This window comes from Lontra canadensis, unplaced genomic scaffold (assembly GCF_010015895.1).
Source record: "Lontra canadensis isolate GAN:19392208 unplaced genomic scaffold, GSC_riverotter_1.0 scaffold509, whole genome shotgun sequence".
Classification (NCBI taxonomy): domain Eukaryota; kingdom Metazoa; phylum Chordata; class Mammalia; order Carnivora; family Mustelidae; genus Lontra; species Lontra canadensis.
The window spans coordinates 9263-27784 of NW_022631500.1; the positions used below are offsets into that span (position 1 = coordinate 9263).

At 36.0% G+C, this 18522-nt stretch overlaps 1 protein-coding gene across 1 annotated transcript in view; it reads left to right on the forward strand.

Moving 5' to 3' along the window:
* Positions 1-14645: 14645 nt before the first annotated feature.
* LOC116863079 (serine/threonine-protein kinase WNK1-like) overlaps positions 14646-18522 on the forward strand; it is a 38706-nt gene continuing 34829 nt past the window's right edge. The window contains exon 1 of the mRNA XM_032850575.1: positions 14646-14838. Coding sequence (XP_032706466.1) covers positions 14717-14838 — 122 coding nt within the window. The 5' untranslated portion in view covers positions 14646-14716. The remainder of the gene's footprint in view (positions 14839-18522) is intronic.

Below are 18522 nucleotides of genomic sequence, written 5' to 3' on the forward strand. Positions count from 1 at the left end.
TTTTTAAAGTTGTGCTTTGGTCTTACTTCCTTAGGTCATGCCTTTTGACAAACTAATGCATTGTGTTCTTATATACTGGATTTAATTTTATTGATTTCTTTTATGGACATATGAGACAAGTTTTGGATATCAAACTCAGTGAATACTTTGGTGAGATTCTTGCTTTGCATTTACTTTCCTGTGGTGGCGGATTCTTAACAGGAAGAAAATTTAGTGGATACTAAGTTTCAGTGCTAATAACTGTTTGAGTTTTTAGTTATGTTTTATTGGTTTCCCCTTTGGGAGCCCTTTGTTCCCCCCAAAATTGGAAACTTTCTCATACCCACTGCAGGGTATCATTTATCTCTGAAGTGTAAAATTTCCTTCCTGTAATGAGCAAGAATATTTTTAATCCTTCTTTCAACATTCAACTTCCCGTCTTGTCCCCTTCTCAGTCCTTTTGCTTTCTTTAAAAAGTTTTAGTCCATAAAGTCCTATCTATAACAATTGGAGTTTAGCTCTCTCCGTTAATTGTTTTCTCATGTTCAAATGAATCTAATCTATTTTAATAAAAACTTTTTTTGTAGATGGCTAAATAGTGTTCCCAGTTTTGCTATTATAATGGATATTGTAAATGATTTAGTGAAAATGGTTTGCTATTTCTTAATAGGACTGAATGTGCTTACTTTTTTTGTGTGGTTCATCTGTTGTAAGTATCTGTTATTTTGTAGCATTAACGTAAAGCTTTCTATTTGTGCCAGGTTGTGGATACGTTTGAATTATTTCACTTTTGTGCTCTCTTCCCCCATAAGGAGATGGGTGGAGAGAATCTCTTAGGCTCCAAATTTACATATTTGTGGCCCAGATTTGGGGGTGAATTGGGAGGATGCTTAATGATAAAACTATATAAATTAGTCTGGTTTGAGAAAGCATTCGACTTTTTTATGTAAGTAGATCATTTTTTCATGTTGCTTTGAAACAGACAACCTTTTTGTAAAAAAAAAAAAGAGAGAGAGAGAGAGAGATACAAATAAAGATGAACCAGACTGGGAAGAAGGGATTGATTGGGAGTTAGAGCAACCAGGAGTTTTTTTTGTTTGGTTTGTTTGTTTTTCACTATTCTTTTGATGACCTTTTTCCGTCTCTGAAGCTGGTACTCACTCTTTCAGAACAGTTCTAAAAAGATTCCATGGAGAAGCAGGTGATACAGTGTAATTCTAAAAATATGCTTTTACTCTCTACTCTCCCTCCCCTCCCCATAATGATCATATCAATTGACTTATTGAGTAAAATTAAGCTAATGTAGACTTCTGTATGGGATAGACCCTATTCTTCTCTAAAGGTACGGATAAGAAGGCCATGAAGAAATTTGTAGTAGGAATTTACTCAGCAGATTTGGCCACTTAAAATCCAGGTTTAATTTTCATATTGTATTCCAAAACACCTTAATAGTGCTGTTAATCATTTTTGTTGTTAACATTTAGGAGGTTTTGCATGAGAATCATTATTTTGCTTCTGTTATTTGTTTTCCCATCTTTCCCCAGGCCTCCAGTCTTTATTCTGAAATTTTCAAGATAAAAAACACAAGTTACCTATATAGTTTAAAAAAGCAAAATACTTAGAAGTATTTAGAAGTACAAAATACTTCTCTCATCCTGGAATTGTTATTACACCATGTAGCCCTATGCAGGATAGATATGCCAGACTTAAATAATTACTTACATGATTCCTTTCTTTCAAAATATAGAATAACCCTTTAAAAAATTACTTCTTTACTAAATTAGTAGCTGAAACTCATGCTGCACTGGAAGGCAGTGTTTCAAACTGCTTTCCTCCTGAAGACAAGTTTAATTTCATTATCCCAACACCCACAATTAAGCATCACTTTAAAAGATGTAATAGATGCCTAGGTCTTTGCTAAGTCAGAGTGGTGCAAAAAATGATAAGGAGGGAGGACTCCAATATTGACCTAAAATATTTTAATCACAGAATTCCAGGCACTTCTTTCCACCCGTATTTTGATATGTAAACTTATCATCTGTGGTCTTAATTTAGCAGTAAAACTTTGAATATTGCTAAAAATAAAATGCTACAAAAGGCTAAATGTTAAAAGACTTGAGAGCCAGATATTTTGGGGGCACAGGGGGGCCGGTAAACTTAATTAATGAGAACCAATCTCACTGTTTTCATTGAACAGTTTGGAAGGTTTGCTTCTGGGCTAATAAAATAAACATTAGTTAGGGATAGGGTTGCTACTTTAGAAAATAGTGAAATTTGTGGATAAAGAGAAAATGCCTCTAAAGGATGTTTAAAATAAGCTTCTTAAAAGCAAGCAAATGAAGAAATGCAAATTGCTAAAGGCCATTGTACCAAATATTAACATTGTGTTTTTCACCCAAGAAGAAATTACATCAGCAAATAATCTACTGAGCACTGTTATTTGGATGGTACTGAGATGAACAATTGTTTTAGTTGTTACCCAGCTCCCCACCTCCGCCCCTCAGCAGCCTGGAACTGTGTATATTATGGGAGGTCATGTGACAGTGATCCTTGGTTTTGTTCATTTAGCCTGTCAAAACAATTTTATGTAGGTGGAAAGAAATGAATGAAATGAATAGAGTGGGTTAGCTGCATCAGCTCTAGTTTACACTGAAGTAAATGAATGATAGTGTATTAAGCCCCCAGGAATATCCAGCTTGATAATGTTGGGAGAAGGTCCTAAAAAGCAACAGTGGCTAATCTGTTTGAAATATCATTTGATTCTTTATTTTTTAATTTTATCATTGTCTTCATGGTAATTTGATTGACAGTTGGTAACATTTAAATAGTATATATTCCTCTTTCTCTATCTTGAATTATAATTTAGTAAAGTGACTAGTCCTTTTCAGTGATCTCTAGGTAATAGAAATATCAACATGGCTTTTATGAGAACATTGTTTTAGAAGCTTCACAAAATGTTAAAATGTTTGTTCTAGTATAGTAAATGGAACATGAGCTTTGAATCAAATCCTCATTTAATTCTTGGTTCTTCTCCTGTGAACTTTTTTTCTGAGTTCGCTTATCTGTTAAAGTCATACTATCTAATATCTCACAGGTTTTTTCCTGAGAATTAATGAGAACAGAATTAAACAACCAGCTACTAAGTAGCAAACACTTAGCAAGTATTTTTAAAACCCCACTTATTCTTAATGGTTTGTGTGCTTGTTGGTTTTGATCTATTTTACTGTTGTCTTAAAAAAAAAATGGGGGGGTGCTAAAATAATGTCATTCTTAGATATTTTATGATTATAGGTAGAACAAGTTGACAAATTAACTGAAAGAAGCACCAAGTTACTTGTTTGGGTTTTCTCCCCACTTAGTTGATAAATCTGTACTCATGTAGTTACATATTTCTAATTTTAAAGATTTAATAGGTTCTCAGACCTCTTAAAATAAATCATCAGTAATTTTCAAGGATAAAAATCTGCACAATAAATATTTAAAATAGCCTCTATTTCAGTATAGATGACATAGCAAAAGTAGAGAAAAGGTAGAATAGAATTCGATAGAATTTCAAGACTGCCTTTTTTTTTTTTTTTTTTTTTTTTTTTTTTAATTTGTTAGAGAGAGGAGAGAGAGAGCACAGGCAGACAGAGTGGTAGGCAGAGGCAGAGGAGAAGCAGGAGACCTATGCGGGACTCGATCCCAGGACGCTGGGATCATGACCTGAGCTGAAGGCAGCCGTTTAACCAACTGAGCCACCCAGGTGTCCCAAGACTGCCATTTATTGTGTTTACAAGGAAACTGGTTGTAGTTTTTTGGTGAGGAAGAAGTCCCTGTTTGAGGTTTTTCCCCCCATTTTTTGTACTTTGTGGTAGATCAATAGTTGGCAGCTTTTTACAATGAGCTTTTACATATTGTTTTTAAAAATCAAAATGGCTGTGACCGTTGTAAGTTGGTCATTGTATTAGACTTACTGAGACTCAGAGACCTAATTTTAATTCTCACCTTTTTTTTTTTTTTAAGATTTTATTTATTTATTTGACAGAGAGATCACAAGTAGGCAGAGCAGGCAGTAGGCAGAGAGCCTGACGGGGGTGGGGGTGGGGGTTTGAATCCCAGGACCCTGAGATCATGACCTGAGCTGAAGGCAGAGGCTGAACCCACTGAGCCATGCAGGCGCCCCGAATTCTCACCTTTCTTTTAAGTCATAGAAATTTCTTTTATTCCTGGGGAAATGCTAATTGCACGTTAAGGATATACACATTTTTTTTTCTTGGAAAGCACTTTCATGGATTCATTCAATACATGGCTATTGAGTAAGTTCATTATGCTAGGTTGTCAGATACTAAAGATAGAACACTGAAAAAGCATTTTGTCACTGCTTTTAGAATAAGTCTCAGTGTAATATGACTTCTGAAGAGGCATATACATAGTTTATTAAAAGATATGTACGTGTGTGTGTGTGTGTGTAGAGGGGTATGATGACCTAGATAGAGTAAAGGACAGTCAGGGGAGGTGTCCCTAAGGAAATGAATTGATCTTTGAAGGATGACTGGGCATTAACTTGGTAAAAAAAAAAAAAAAAAAAAAAAGTTGTTAGAAGGGTGTCCTAGATACAGAGGAAACAGAATGTATGAAAGACCTGTATGGGAAGAAGCGTAGCATGCTTAAGAGTGGAAACGGTTAGATAAGAAATTAGGCTTGAGGGACGCCTGGGTGGCTCAGTTGGTTAAGCGGCTGCTTTCGGCTCAGGTCATGATTCCAGCGTTCTGGGATCGAGTCCCGGATCAGGCTCCTTGCTCAGCAGGGAGCCTGCTTCTCCCTCTGCCTCTGCTGCCACTCTGCCTGCCTGTGCGCTCTCTCTCTCTCTCTCTCTCTCTCTCTCTCTGACAAATAAATAAATAAAACCTTAAAAAAAAAATAAAGTCTGTTTAAAAAAAAAGAAAGAAATTAGGCTTGAAGAGTGGGCAAGGACCGTATTATGTGAGACCTCTTAGGTCACAGCAATTTTCCCCTTTGTCCTAAAGGCTGTAGAACGTTATTAAACAATTTAAACAGTATCATGACATAAAATATTTCATTGAGTCTAAAACTCCAGTAGTGTGACACATTCTAATTTCAGAAATAAGAAAAATGTGAAAATGCTATTTCTAAAAATTATATAGACATTCTTTAGAATTGATTAAATTGGCACTAAAAACATTCTGGCTATATATGGACAAAATGGAGGACAGATTATATAAGGGTAAGATTAGATTGGGAAACGATTTAGTAGGTTTCAGAAGAGATCATCTTGGCTTGAAATAAGATGGTGGTAGTAGAGAAAAATAACAGTAAATTACTTTGAGTTTCAGCAGAAAATTTGGCAAGCCTTGTTTTTTTTAAGATTTTATTTATTTGTCAGAAAGAAAGAGGGAGAGAGAGCACAAGCAGGGAGAGTGGCAGGCAGAAGGAGAAGCGGGCTCTCGGCTGAGTAAGGACTTGATTTCAGGACCCTGGGATCATGACCTGAGCAGATGCTTAACTGACTGAACCATCTAGGTGTCCCAAGCCTTGTGTTCTTTAAAACATTATTGAAACTTTGTATTGTGGATATAATAGAACAGTCTTTAGATTTTAAGTACAATTAAATTTTAAGTAACAAGTAGAGTGACTTGTGTTAGTGTCGTATTACACATCTAGTAACAATTTGTTTAAAATTACCTATCAGTTTAGAGAAGACACTTCACAATTGAAGATTCAGTATGTCTTTTAAACTATGTAAAGATTTTGTGAAGGCCCTATACAGAGAATTATTCAGACTTAAAATTAACTTCCTATTTGTACTACAATGATTATATTTACATAATTTATATTTAAGCTGTTACTCTTAAGCAGTATTCTTTCTTATCCATACTCCAAGTTTCAGCTACTGTGGTGTAAGTGATATATTTCCTAGCAGTTCTAAACTATGGGTGAATAAAATTTAAGTAAAATAAGTTGAAGTTTCAGAGCTCACTGTTACTAAAGTTTGAATCTTCTCGACCCCAATCTATAGCCTACATTTCCAAGTTTACCTTTAGCACTTTGTACAGAACCTTGTGGTCTTAAGCATTTCAAGTATTATGTGACCACAACTGTGGGTACTTTCACACCCATGATCTCATTTAATTCTTAAGAGTATCCTGCTGATAGGGTTTCTTCTTTTCTTACATGATTAACTCTAGCTTGTACACAATCATTTACACAGAATTGGGTCTTTTGTAATATGCTCTCAGAGTACCCAGTTTTTTTCTCTTCATCATACATAATAAAATTAATGCCTCTGCCTCCTACACTATAAAGTCTAGATAGCAGGACCTTTGTCCCTGATGTTGATTATATCCTGTTGTCTGATACAGGGTACTCAAATAATTTGTTAAAATTAAGCAAACTCTTATGAAGATATAGAGTAATTGCTAAAAAGAAAAATGGATGTTGCATGCTACAGAAGATAAGAATACTCACTGAGGGCGCTCCTGGGTGGTGCAGTCAGTTGAGCCTCCGAGTATTGGTTTCAGCTCTGGTCATGATCTCATGGTTGGGAGATCAAGCTCCCCAGGGGCTCCTGTGCTCAGCGTGGAGTCTGCTTGGAGTTTCTTTCCCCCATGCCCCTGTGCCCTCCCACCCACCACTTGCTCTCTTTTCTTTTTCTTTTTTTTTTTTTTTAAGATTTTATTTATTTATTTGACAGACAGAGATCACAAGTAGGCAGAGGGGCAGGCAGAGAGAGAGAAGCAGGCTCCCTGCTGAGCAGAGAGCCCAATGTGGGGCTTGATCCAAGGACCCTGGGAACATGACCTGAGCTGGAGGCTTTAACCCATTGAGCCACACAGGCGCCCCAAAAGGAAGGATTTTTTTTTTTTTTTAAAGATTTTATTTATTTACTTGACAGTCAGAGATCACAATTAGGCAGAGAGGCAGGCAGAGAGAGAGAAGCAGGCTCCCTGCAGAGCAGAGAGCCCAATGTGGGGCTTGATCCCAGGACCCTGGCGTCATCACCTGAGCTGAAGGCAGAGGCTTTAACCCACTGAGCCACCCAGGTGCCCTGCCACTTGCTCTCTTTAAATAAATCTTTCAAAAAACCACTTATCAAGACAATCAAGAAAGACAGACTATATATTAAAATATAAAAAATAAATGTCTTGGGGCGCGTGGGTGGCTCAGCTGGTTAAAGCCTCTGCCTTCGGCTCAGGTCATGATCCCAGGGTCCTGGGATCAAGCCCTACATCGGGCTCTCTGCTCAGCAGGGAGCCTGCTTCCTCCTCTCTCTGCCTGCCTCTCTGCCTGCCTCTCTGCTTGCTTGTGATCTCTGTCTGTTAAATAAATAAATAAAATCTTTTTAAAAAACAATGTCTTAATTGTAGATAGAACATAATTCATTTGGCTCATGTGATTTCTGTCTTCTGATTGTTTTGAGACTGGAGTAGCTTCACAATTTCTTTAAAATATTTTCTTAATTCAACTATAGTGAGGTTTAGTCATGTATAAGGGAGTCAATAAGTGATCTAGATTTTTCTTCTGTTTTCTGTATAAATTTTCCTTAAATGAGGAACATTTAGGAATGAATGTATGGTAAATAATATTTTTTAAAAAGTATTTTGGGAAGGGTGCCTGGGCAGTGCAGTCAGTTAAGTGTCTGACTCTTGGTTTCACCTCAGATTGTGATCTCAAGGTCCTAACCCCTGTCAGGCTCCATGCTCAGTGTGGAGTCTGCTTAAGACTCTCTCTCCCTCCCCTGTAAAATAAACAAATCTTTAACCAGCTGAGCCACCCAGGTGCCCCAAAATAAATCTAAAAATATGTATATGTATATATATGTTTTTTTGAAGATTTGTATACACACACACACACACACACACACACGTGTGTGTGTGTGTGTGTGTGTGTATGTGTTTAATTATTTATTTAGGGAAACCCTACTGTAGGTTAATAAATGGAAAATCAAACTGAAAACTCTTCCCACTGTAAAACACCAGATATTTTGAAAATTTTTATTAAAAGAACAATAAAAACCATCCTTTTAAGTATAAGCTTGTAGGAATGTGAGGATAATCTCCAAGGTCTAAAAACTAAGAAGAAACAAAAAACCAGAGTGGGAGAAGTGTGAACTGACAGGACGAGAACATTTCTGGGACAGTTGCCGATCTTGTTAATAACTAAGAGGCATGGTTTTACCATCTATCTAATGATAGATGAAGTCCTAAGCCCAAGCAGGTAGTGGAATTGAGATGCAGTAAAGTTGGTCCTTGAAGAGAGCTACACCTTTAATGAAAATACAGACTAGAGAAAAATTCCATTTCTCTCTCTCTCTTTCTTTCTTTCTTTCTTTCTTTCTTTCTTTCTTTTTTTTTTTTTTTAAGATTTTATTTATTCATTTGAGAGAGAGACAGAGCACAAATAAGGGGAGAGGCAGATGGGAAGAACCAGACTCCCAGCTGAGCTCGATCATGGGGCTCGATCCCAGGAAAAGACAAGCTTCTTCAGGTCAGGTGAAAGAAAAGTTTATCCTGGAAACTTATAAACAAGGACCTGTATTCACACAGGTGATTTTGATTTTGAGCTGATTGCATGGAGTTAATGGCCAAGGCTAGTAATATCCCTAGGGCACTAGACCTAAACAAACTATAGACCATTTACAGGGATACACCTATAACTGAGGATATTCCAACAGACAAATCACCGTTTAAGATAACCATTTTATTATTCACAGTATTGTGAATCACATGAAGAAACAAACCACCACAAGTGAACCAAAACAGTAGGTAAAATTAAAGCCCCAGTAACTCAGATAAAAGTCATATTGAATTGAGCCTTTAAAGGTAAGTTATTTTAAAAAGTTGAAGGACTAAAAACATCAAATTAGTGTTAGAAAAGGGTAGTGAATGACTGATTTAATAAAGACCTGGAAAGAGATTCAAGAAATGAAAAAAAAAAAAAAAAAAGAAGGAAAGAAAGAAAATACATTGCAATTAAAAACTGACAAATGCTACTTTCCTCAGGTATCTGCCTTTAGATATTTTGACTTTATCTTTTCACTGTCTGTTCTCTCCAGAACAGGAACTTTTTAGGAGGATAATTCAGGGCAAAATAGCTCTTCTGCCATGGATCTGAGTCTCAGTGGACTTGTGGATAATTGTAGCATGTAGTTGAGAGTGGGAATAGAAGTGATTAAGGGCTGTGAAAAGGGGCCTTTATGGAACTTTGAGAGGAGCCAAGCTTGCAGTGATAATTTGGAGGTTGAGCACTCTGGAACAGAGGAAATTCCAAGGAAGGTGCTGAGAAAACTTAATGTTCATGAAGCAGGGAATGTGGGGAAGTTAAAGGGGTTCTTTCTAAATTGAGCTGCCAGTTATGTCCCACTCAAAACCCATGTGTTAGAGTTGCCACTGAATGGGGAGGGCAAATCTTTTCCCCAGGTATTAGGCCTGGTGAAATGGCAGCAGAATTCCTTCCCCAGTGAAGCCATTAGTTAAGTGCCCAGCCTTTTTGTTCTTTTTTCCCTCCTAGCTTTGTTTATGATGTTAGGACAGTAGGGACGGGAGTGGTGACTGAATTCCTTTTATCACACCTTTTGATGGGTGCCTTTGGTGACAGACTAACAATTTTATTTTCTTTGTGGATGTCCAAATATATGCCCTCTTACCTTTATACCTAGCTTCCAAGACTTGTATGGTCAGTTGGAAGTGTTCCTCTGGTTTGTGTTCATTCATCTCTTATTTCTGGAACAGGGACTGAGCCTTGGCCACTTGTCTTTTGCATCCCTTCTTCCTTTGGAGTTTAAAGTTTGATTAATTTAAAAAAATTTAAAAGATATAATAAGCAGTTTAGATATAATGACTCAAGAGACACTTAGTGAACAAGAAGATAGATCTGAGAACATTGCCCAGGAGGTATAAGAAATGGAAAATGAGAGATAAGATATGAGGGATAGAGCGATGTTGTCTGCACACACACACACACACGTACACACACCCTCATACATAACACAAATAAATCTACAAAGAAGAGAAAGGGAAATAGGAGGAGGCAATAATCCAAGAGATAATGAGAATTCTCTTGACTTGAAGACAAATACTGGAAACTTTTGGCTTAGAAACACAATCAGCCCCATTATAAATACATAAAACTAGGTGCATGGTACTGAAAGTGCAGAGCACGATTTAAAAAAAAAACAGTCTTTAGAACAACTAGAGAAAATTCAGATAAATTTACAAAGGAGGACATTTATACTGACAGCTGTAGTAGACACCAGAACACCACAAAACAGTATCTTGAAAATGCTGAAAGAAAAATAAGCCAGCCTGGATTTCCACATCTATCTAAACTATCACTCAAGAGTGATGATGAAGTAAACATCTCACACAACCTAGGATTATACCACTAATGGAACGTTTACTAAAATAATTCTGAAAAACAGGGGCGCCTGGGTGGCTCAGTGGGTTAAAGCCTCTGCCTTCGGCTCCGGTCATGATTCCAGGATCCTGGGATCGAGCCCCGCATCGGGCTCTCTGCTCAGCGGCAAGCCTGCTTCCCCTTCTCTCTCTGTCTGCCTCTCTGCCTACTTGTGATTTCTCTGTCAAATAAATAAATAAAAATTAAAAAAAAAAAATTCTGAAAAACATTTTACAGAAAAAGAAAAATGAACCCAGATAAAGAGAATAAGGAGCAAAATAGAAGAGTGAACAAAAAGATATGTGGGTATATATAAGTAAGCAAATACTGTTAAATAACAATTACAATGTTATCTTAAGGAGTAACAGGACAAGAGGGAGCTAAAGTAGTAGGAAAAATAATGTATAAGATGGGGAGGGGATGATGAGAATAGTGATTTTTTTTTTTAGTGGCATGTAAATTTACAATAATTTTTTTAAATTAATTTATACTGCTTGGGAAAAAATGTTGAACAGATCATCTATATAGTCTCTATAGCATTATAAATTATATGCCTTTAGTTAAAATTCTTGATAATATTCTGATAGTTTTAGTTGGCTTATGCTGTAATTTCTACATTATAGAAATGAAAGTCTTCTTACTAGAAAAAAATAACCAAGATAATTTAGAAAATAAAGTTGAGGAAGGGTTATAGGAAGTGGTTCTACCAAGAATGAATTATTTTAAAGCTATAGCAACTAAGAATCTGGTATTAGTGCAGAATAGACAGACCATTGGAATAGAATATAGAATCCAGAAATAAAATTACACTTATATGGAAAGGATGGATTGTTCATCAAATGGCATTAAGTTATTGGTTGATAAAGAAAAACAAAACAGCCAATCCTCCTTTTATCCAACCAAATAAATTCCTCAGTAATAAATTCCCAAGTGTGGCAAACAAAAAATACATATTTTAAAAAGGAAAGGAAAAGGTATGTCCTCAGTATCTGGAAGAATTACTGAAGAGATAAAGCCCACCTACCTACCATAAAGTAGAAGATTAATTGAACTGCAATGAAATAAAAACATCAAAATCAGAAGACATCGTAAGCAAAGTGAAATTACGAACCACAAATTGAGAAGACATTTGTAACATAAAATTAATAAAAGATTTGTATCCAGAATATATTGAGAACTCCTACAAAGAAGGAAAACAAATGATATGATTAGGCATCTCACAGAAGAAGAAACTCAAGTAGTCTGCAAAGAAAATAAAAACTTTTTCTCATTCTTGCCTCTAAAAATATAAATTAAAAAACAGGATATGAGTTTACACCCATCACATTGATAAAAGTTAATGTCGGGTAATACCAATTACTGGTGACCATGTTTAGCAATGGAAACCTTCATACAATGCTCTTAATGTTGGTACAGTCCCCTTGAAAAGCAGTTTGTTGGTAACTATGAAAATGGAAGGTGTGGGGCGCCTCGGTGGCTCATTTGTTTAAGCATCTGCCTTTGGCTCAGGGCATGATCTCAGGGTCCTGGGATCAAGCCCCGCATTGGGCTCCCTGCTGAGCAGGAAGCCTCCTTCTCCCTCTCCCAGTCCTCCTACTTGTGATCTCTCTTTCTCTGTCAAATAAGTAAAATCTTAGAAAGAAAGAAGGAATGAATGAATGAATATTGGAGGTGTCTATTTCTTATGATTAAGTAATTCTAGACATGATCCTAATAGATGTTTAGTATTTTTTGTGCCTCATGTCTCTTGAAGGCTAGAATAGTGTTTTAAGTCTGTATAGTAAAATACATAGGATTATAAGGATACTAATTATACTAAAATAGTTATAAAATTTTTTTAAAATATTTTATTTATTTATTTGACAGAGAGAGAGAGATCAGTAGTGGCCAGAGAGGCAGGCAGAGACAGAGAGGGAAGCAGGCTCCCTGCTGAGCAAGGAGCCCGATGTGGGGCTCGATCCCAGGACCCTGGGATCACGACCTGAGCCGAAGGCAGAGGCTTAACCCACTGAGCCATCCAGGCACCCCAGTTATAAAAATTTTTAAAGTTGTGTTATAGTGAGCATTGTTAGTGTACTAATCAGATCAACTGAAAGATCTAATTGTCAATTTCAAAGTAATGATTAATGTAAATGATATTTTGAGATAATCTATGACCACTGTTATGTGATATCAAAATATCTAGGGCTGTTGGTGACAAAAATCATAGGATTACTGAATACTCTCAGATATATATATTCATAATTGATGTATGGGCTTATTTCTAGACTTCCAATGCTATTCCTTTGGTCTACATATCTGTCCTCATGCCAGTACCACACTGTTTTGATTACTTTAGCTTTGTAATAAGTTAAGAACCTGTTTCCTAGAGACACATTTAAATGTATAGCCAAGAGATTAATATTGTAATACCACTACAATATTATAGTAGCAAAAATTGGGGACTAGCCTAAAGATTAATCAATAGGAGATGATATAAATTATTATATATTTAGGTAACAGGTAACTGTGTAACAGTGATGATGAACAAAGCCAAGTTATAATAATATGGTGGGTACCTTATAGTGCCTGGTATATCATCACAGGTGATCTCAGACAATACTGAGTAAAAAAAACAACCTTTTAAAGAAAACATACTCTAGGGGAGCCTGGATGGCTCAGTGGAGTTAAAGCCTCTGCCTTCAGCTCAGGTCATGATCCCAGGGTCCTGGAATGGAGCTCCACATCAGGCTCTCTGCTCAGCAGGGAGCCTGCTTCCTCATCTCTCTCTCTCTCTCTCTGCCTGCCTCTCTGCCTACTTGTAATCTCTGTCAAAAAAAAAAAAATCTTAAAAAAATAAAGAAAACATACTCTGTAACATTTTATGAAATTTTAACATTTTAACACAAAGTATAAAAACCTGTATGGGAAGTGGTATGTCCAAATTCAGTCTAGTAGTTATTCAGGGGTAAGGAGTAGTGATGGGAAGGACAATCTTGTTACACATTAGGGGGCTTTTAATTATGTCTATGTTTATTTAACTGTGTGATGGACACATTACTTTATTGTATGCCTGGAATCTTTTGTTAAAATATGTATTGCTTGATTTGACAGAATATTAGTGTGACAGAGATAGTTTGAATTTTAATATCCAGAATAATTCAGAGTATGTGTATATGGGACCTTGTCAAGGGAAGATCAACAAATTAAGTGCTTTACCCCAGTTCATCTCAGAAACATCACATCACCTATGAAGTGCCAGGTGATTAAACGTGATGAAAACATACCTAATAGATTATTTAATATTTTCTTAAAGAAAATTCTAATCAAAGCAAAGACAGAACTAGAATTTACATTTAGATCTTTTTGCCTCCAAAATCTCATACTTGTTCCATGTTATTAAATTACATATATTGCATAGCAATAAATCATATTTTAGAAGTGGTAAGTTAACTGTAGCCACAAAATGATACTGTATTTGAGGCACATGTTAACATAAAGACATTGAAATAATTTCAAGCACGACATTATAATCCAGTTTTCTTAAGTATACTTTACCCTGTTCTCACAGTCATGAAAGGCTGAAGAATTATTAGTTATTAGTAACTTTAATGTTAAAGCATTCCTGTTTTAAACATTATCGATCATTGTAATTTAGTACACGTTTGGCATTTGAACTTATTTTTGTGGATTTTTTTCTTTGTTTTTCCCCCATTTAAAAAAAATTAATAAATAATATATTATTTGTTTCAGGGGTACAGGTCTGTATTTCATCAGTCTTACACAATTCACAGCAGGTACCATATAGCATATACCCTCCCTAGTGTCCATCACCCAGCCACCGCATCCCTCCCACTCTCTTCCATTCCAGCAACCCTCAGGTTGTTTCCTGAGATTAAGAATCTCTCATGGTTTGTCTCCCTCTCTGGTTTTGTTCCATTTCCTTTTTTCCTCTCTTCCCCCATGATCCTCTGTCTTGTTTCTCAGATTCTACATATCAGTGAAATCATATGATAATCGTCTTTTTCTGACTTATTTCACTTAGCATAATACCCTTTCGTTCTCTCCACATCATTGCAAATGGCAAGATTTCATTTTTTGGTGGGTTTTTTTTTCCCTATTTAAACTATTTTATTTTTACTTAAGTATAATTAGCATATAGTGCTATATTAGTTTCAACTGTGCAGTATGATTCAGCAGTTCTATACATTTCTTATCAAGATAAGTGTACTCTTAACAGCATTTAAATTTGGCTGTGTGGCTTGGTATTCTGTTATTTTAAACCACATTCTGTTTTGGTTCATGATTTTAGGATCGAAAATTAACAAAGTCTGAGAGGCAGAGATTTAAAGAAGAGGCTGAAATGTTAAAGGGTCTTCAGCATCCCAATATTGTTCGATTCTATGATTCCTGGGAGTCCACAGTAAAAGGGAAGAAGTGCATTGTTTTGGTGACTGAACTTATGACATCTGGAACACTTAAAACGTAAGTCTATCAATGTTATAAAAGTTGACCAAGAAGTTTGAAAGAACTTGAATTTTCTCATGTCGTATTTTATCAGTCCTGCTTTTCTGGCCGAGCGTACCAAGGAGGGAACAATCCCTCCAACTCTTGGTAGGACATTTTCTTGCCCACTAAGTCCTCTGGTGTATAAAATAATTTGATAATTATTTAATAGTAATATTAAAATAAGTTATTACAGAATAAACCTAGTTATTTTAAATCATGTTGATTTGCACTTCTAAAATTGAGCAGCAGCTGAGGGATCACGAAATCATGTGACAATGTGGCCCTCTAGTGGTTTAAATGAGGTTGAAGCTTATTTACTTTCTCCATTTACTCCATTTACTTTATCACCTTGTATTGGACAGTAGTTATTGCTGCATCTGTGCAACTATTATTATGTCAGATTCAAATGATACTGTGACAGTTATTGCTAGATAAATCCATTTGCCTTAGTATCAGAAATTAAAGCCGAAATAGCTAGACTCATCATTTCTTTCACGAAAGCAGGTCAAATGCAGAAATTTCTTGTTCTCCATTTGAACAATTCCCAACAAGGTATTCCGTTTCCCTAAAAGAGTTTTAAACTAGGAATGGGAGTTTGCCTTTGGAATCCCAGGTCTCTCAGATTACATGTACTCAGAGAGGAAACTACAGTGAGAAAACTACAGTCAACCCTGAACAATGTGAGAGTTAGGGACAGTTGACCCTCCATGTAGTTGAAAATCCAAGTATAACTTTTAAATCCCTCAGACTTAATTGCTTAGTAGCCTACTGTTGACTAGAAGCCTTACTGATAACATAAATGGTCAATTAACATCTATTTGTATATTATATGTATTATATACTATATTTTTATAATTAAGCTAGAGAAAATAAAATCATGAGAGAATACATTTACAGTACTATACTATAAAAAGTCTGCATGTGAGTAAATCCACACAGTTCAAACCGATGTTGTTCCAGGGTCAAATGGACTATAAATTATATGGTTTAAATTTTTTATTGTGGAGGAATTGGACTTTTAAAAATTGTATCTTTGGTATGTATTCATTCTTTACCACTTTCTTTAGTTAATACTACTGAGCTAATTCATCCCAGATATTTGAAACAGTTTTGTATCTTTTGGATGTAATGACTTGGATGTGCTCTTGGATGCTCAAGATTAACATATTGAAAAGCCAACAGATTATTTCCCTCCTGCAAATTCTGGTTTCCCCACTCAGCTTCTCCAATATTTATGGTAACATCTTTATCCTCATCATCCAAGCTGCTTGTTAATATATCTCTTTCTTCCATTAGATTGTGCTCTCTAGCACTATGCCTGAAATTTAAAAACTATTTGAATGAATTAAAATTGTGGTTATTAGTTATGTGTATATCTGTACCTTGAGATTCTTTTCACCAGTTTAGGTACTTTAGTGGGCTGTCAATAATCTGTTGGGGCATACCCTATGAGTACCCTCTGACATTTGTTTTAAATTTGTTTTTATTTGTTTTAAAAAGTTTATTGAGAGACTTTGGGTTAACATAGTAGGCTAAGCCTCTGTGGAATTGACCCTCAGTTGGTAGAACACACAACTCTTGATCTCGGGATCATGAGTTCTAGCCCCATGCTGGGTGTAGGCATTACTTAAAAAAAAAAAAAAAAAAAAAAAGTTCAGATGTAGTAATAAAAGATCCAAAGAACTTTTAGAAATAAGAATAAATCCTTAAAAAAAATCCTTAAAATTAAAACTTCATTGATTAGGTTAAACAGCAGACTAAATTGAACTAAAAAGGATAAATGTGAATATCAGAAAGCAAAAACAACATGAGACATGGAGTGAGAAGACATTAGATTTAATTATCATTCTAGAAGAATCAAGAGAATAAGGAAGGACTTGAGGATGTGTATTTAGTTCTCAGCAAATAGATTTACTTTTAAAAACGAAGATTTTTAGAATTTATTTGACAGAGCACACAAGCAGGGGGAGCACTAGGCAGAGAAGCAGGCTCCCCTGCTGAGCAGGGAGCCCGATGTGGGACTCAATCCCAGGACCCCAGGGTCATGATCTGAGCTGAAGGCAGATGCTTAACCAACTGAGCCACCGGGGCGCACCCCCCACCCAAGCATGTAGATTTAAAACAAACCCATATTTTCATATAGTTATATATGACTTTCATACAGCCATGAAGGCAAGTCCTATAAGCTGCTTCTTGTTAATACTTTGTTAGCAGTTCAAATGAATAGCAGGACATTAAGTTGTTTTCTTTCACAGTGCTTAATAAAGTTGACTATAACAGAGAACCAAATCCATATTCATACTAGAAGAATACAGAATAATTAGGAATATTGGTAGCATTTAGAGAAGCAAAAGGGGCAAAAGGGATGGGAGTTGGTTCCAACTTTCATGCTTTTCGGACTTTTTAGGTTTCTACCTTTGTTCTGCATATTTATTAATACTTATATTGACACCCATACCTGAAAATTAATATGGGTTAGAAAATTTGATTCAGGAAATAGAAATAAAGCTAGATTTTTTTTAATTGAGATGAAATTCACAACATAAAATTAAAAATTTTAAAGTACAATTCAGGTATGGATATTTTGTCTATACAGTGTTGTATAACCACTACATGATTTATCAAGTTCTTAAACATTTTCATCACCTCAAAGGAACACTGTACTCATTAAGTAGTTATTCTCCATTTTCCTTCCCATGCGGTGTATTTACTCTTTAATTGCACACCATCAATACTCTGGTTTCTCTTCAGATCAGATAAATCTTTGGCCTTTTAATTGCACACCATCTAAGTTCCTGGCATTTTTCTTTATAAGCTTAAAGTTCTCTTTCCCCATCATTGTTTCTGTTTCCGAGCCTCAGAGCTAAGGGAGCAGGAGGGTATAGTAGAAAGCACTAGACAGAGTACGAATGGTAAGTTCTACTCCTAGCTCTGTTTCTGCCTAGCTGTGATTTGGGTCAACTAGCTCCCCATGTCTGGGCCTCAGTTCTCCATGTGCAAGATGAAGAATTATACTGACCTCTGCAATTCATGGATAGGAATTTTTGCTGTGATTAAAAAACGTAGCAGGGTGCCTAGGTGACTCAGCCAGTTAAATGTCTGCCTTTAGCTTAGGTCCTGATCCCAGGGTTCTGGGATTGAGCCCCTCTCAGGTTTCCTGCTCAGCTGGACATCTGCTTCTCCCTTTCCCTCCGCCCCTCCCCCCAGCTCTTGCTGTCTCTCTCTCTCTCTCTCAAATAAATAATATCTTTAAAAAATATAGCATAAAATTTGCCATCTTAATCATTATTAAGTGTGCAGTTCAATAATGTTAAATACATTCATGTTGCTGTGCAACTATTCTTTAGCACTTTTCAGTCCTGCAAAACAAACCCAGTAAGCAACTCCCCATTTCCCCCTAATCCTAGCCCTTGGCAACCACTAACTGCTTTTTGTCTCTGGTTTTATCTGATCAAGCTATTTCATATAAATAGAGTCATAAAATAATGGGGCCTTTTGTGTTTGGCATAATGTTTTCAAGGTTCATGATGTTGCACATATTAGTATTTCATTCCTTTTTATGACTACATAATATTTTGTTTCATGGGTATACCACAATTCACTTGCTTAGAGACATTTGTTTCCACCTTCTGGCTATCACTAATAGTCCTGCTATAAATA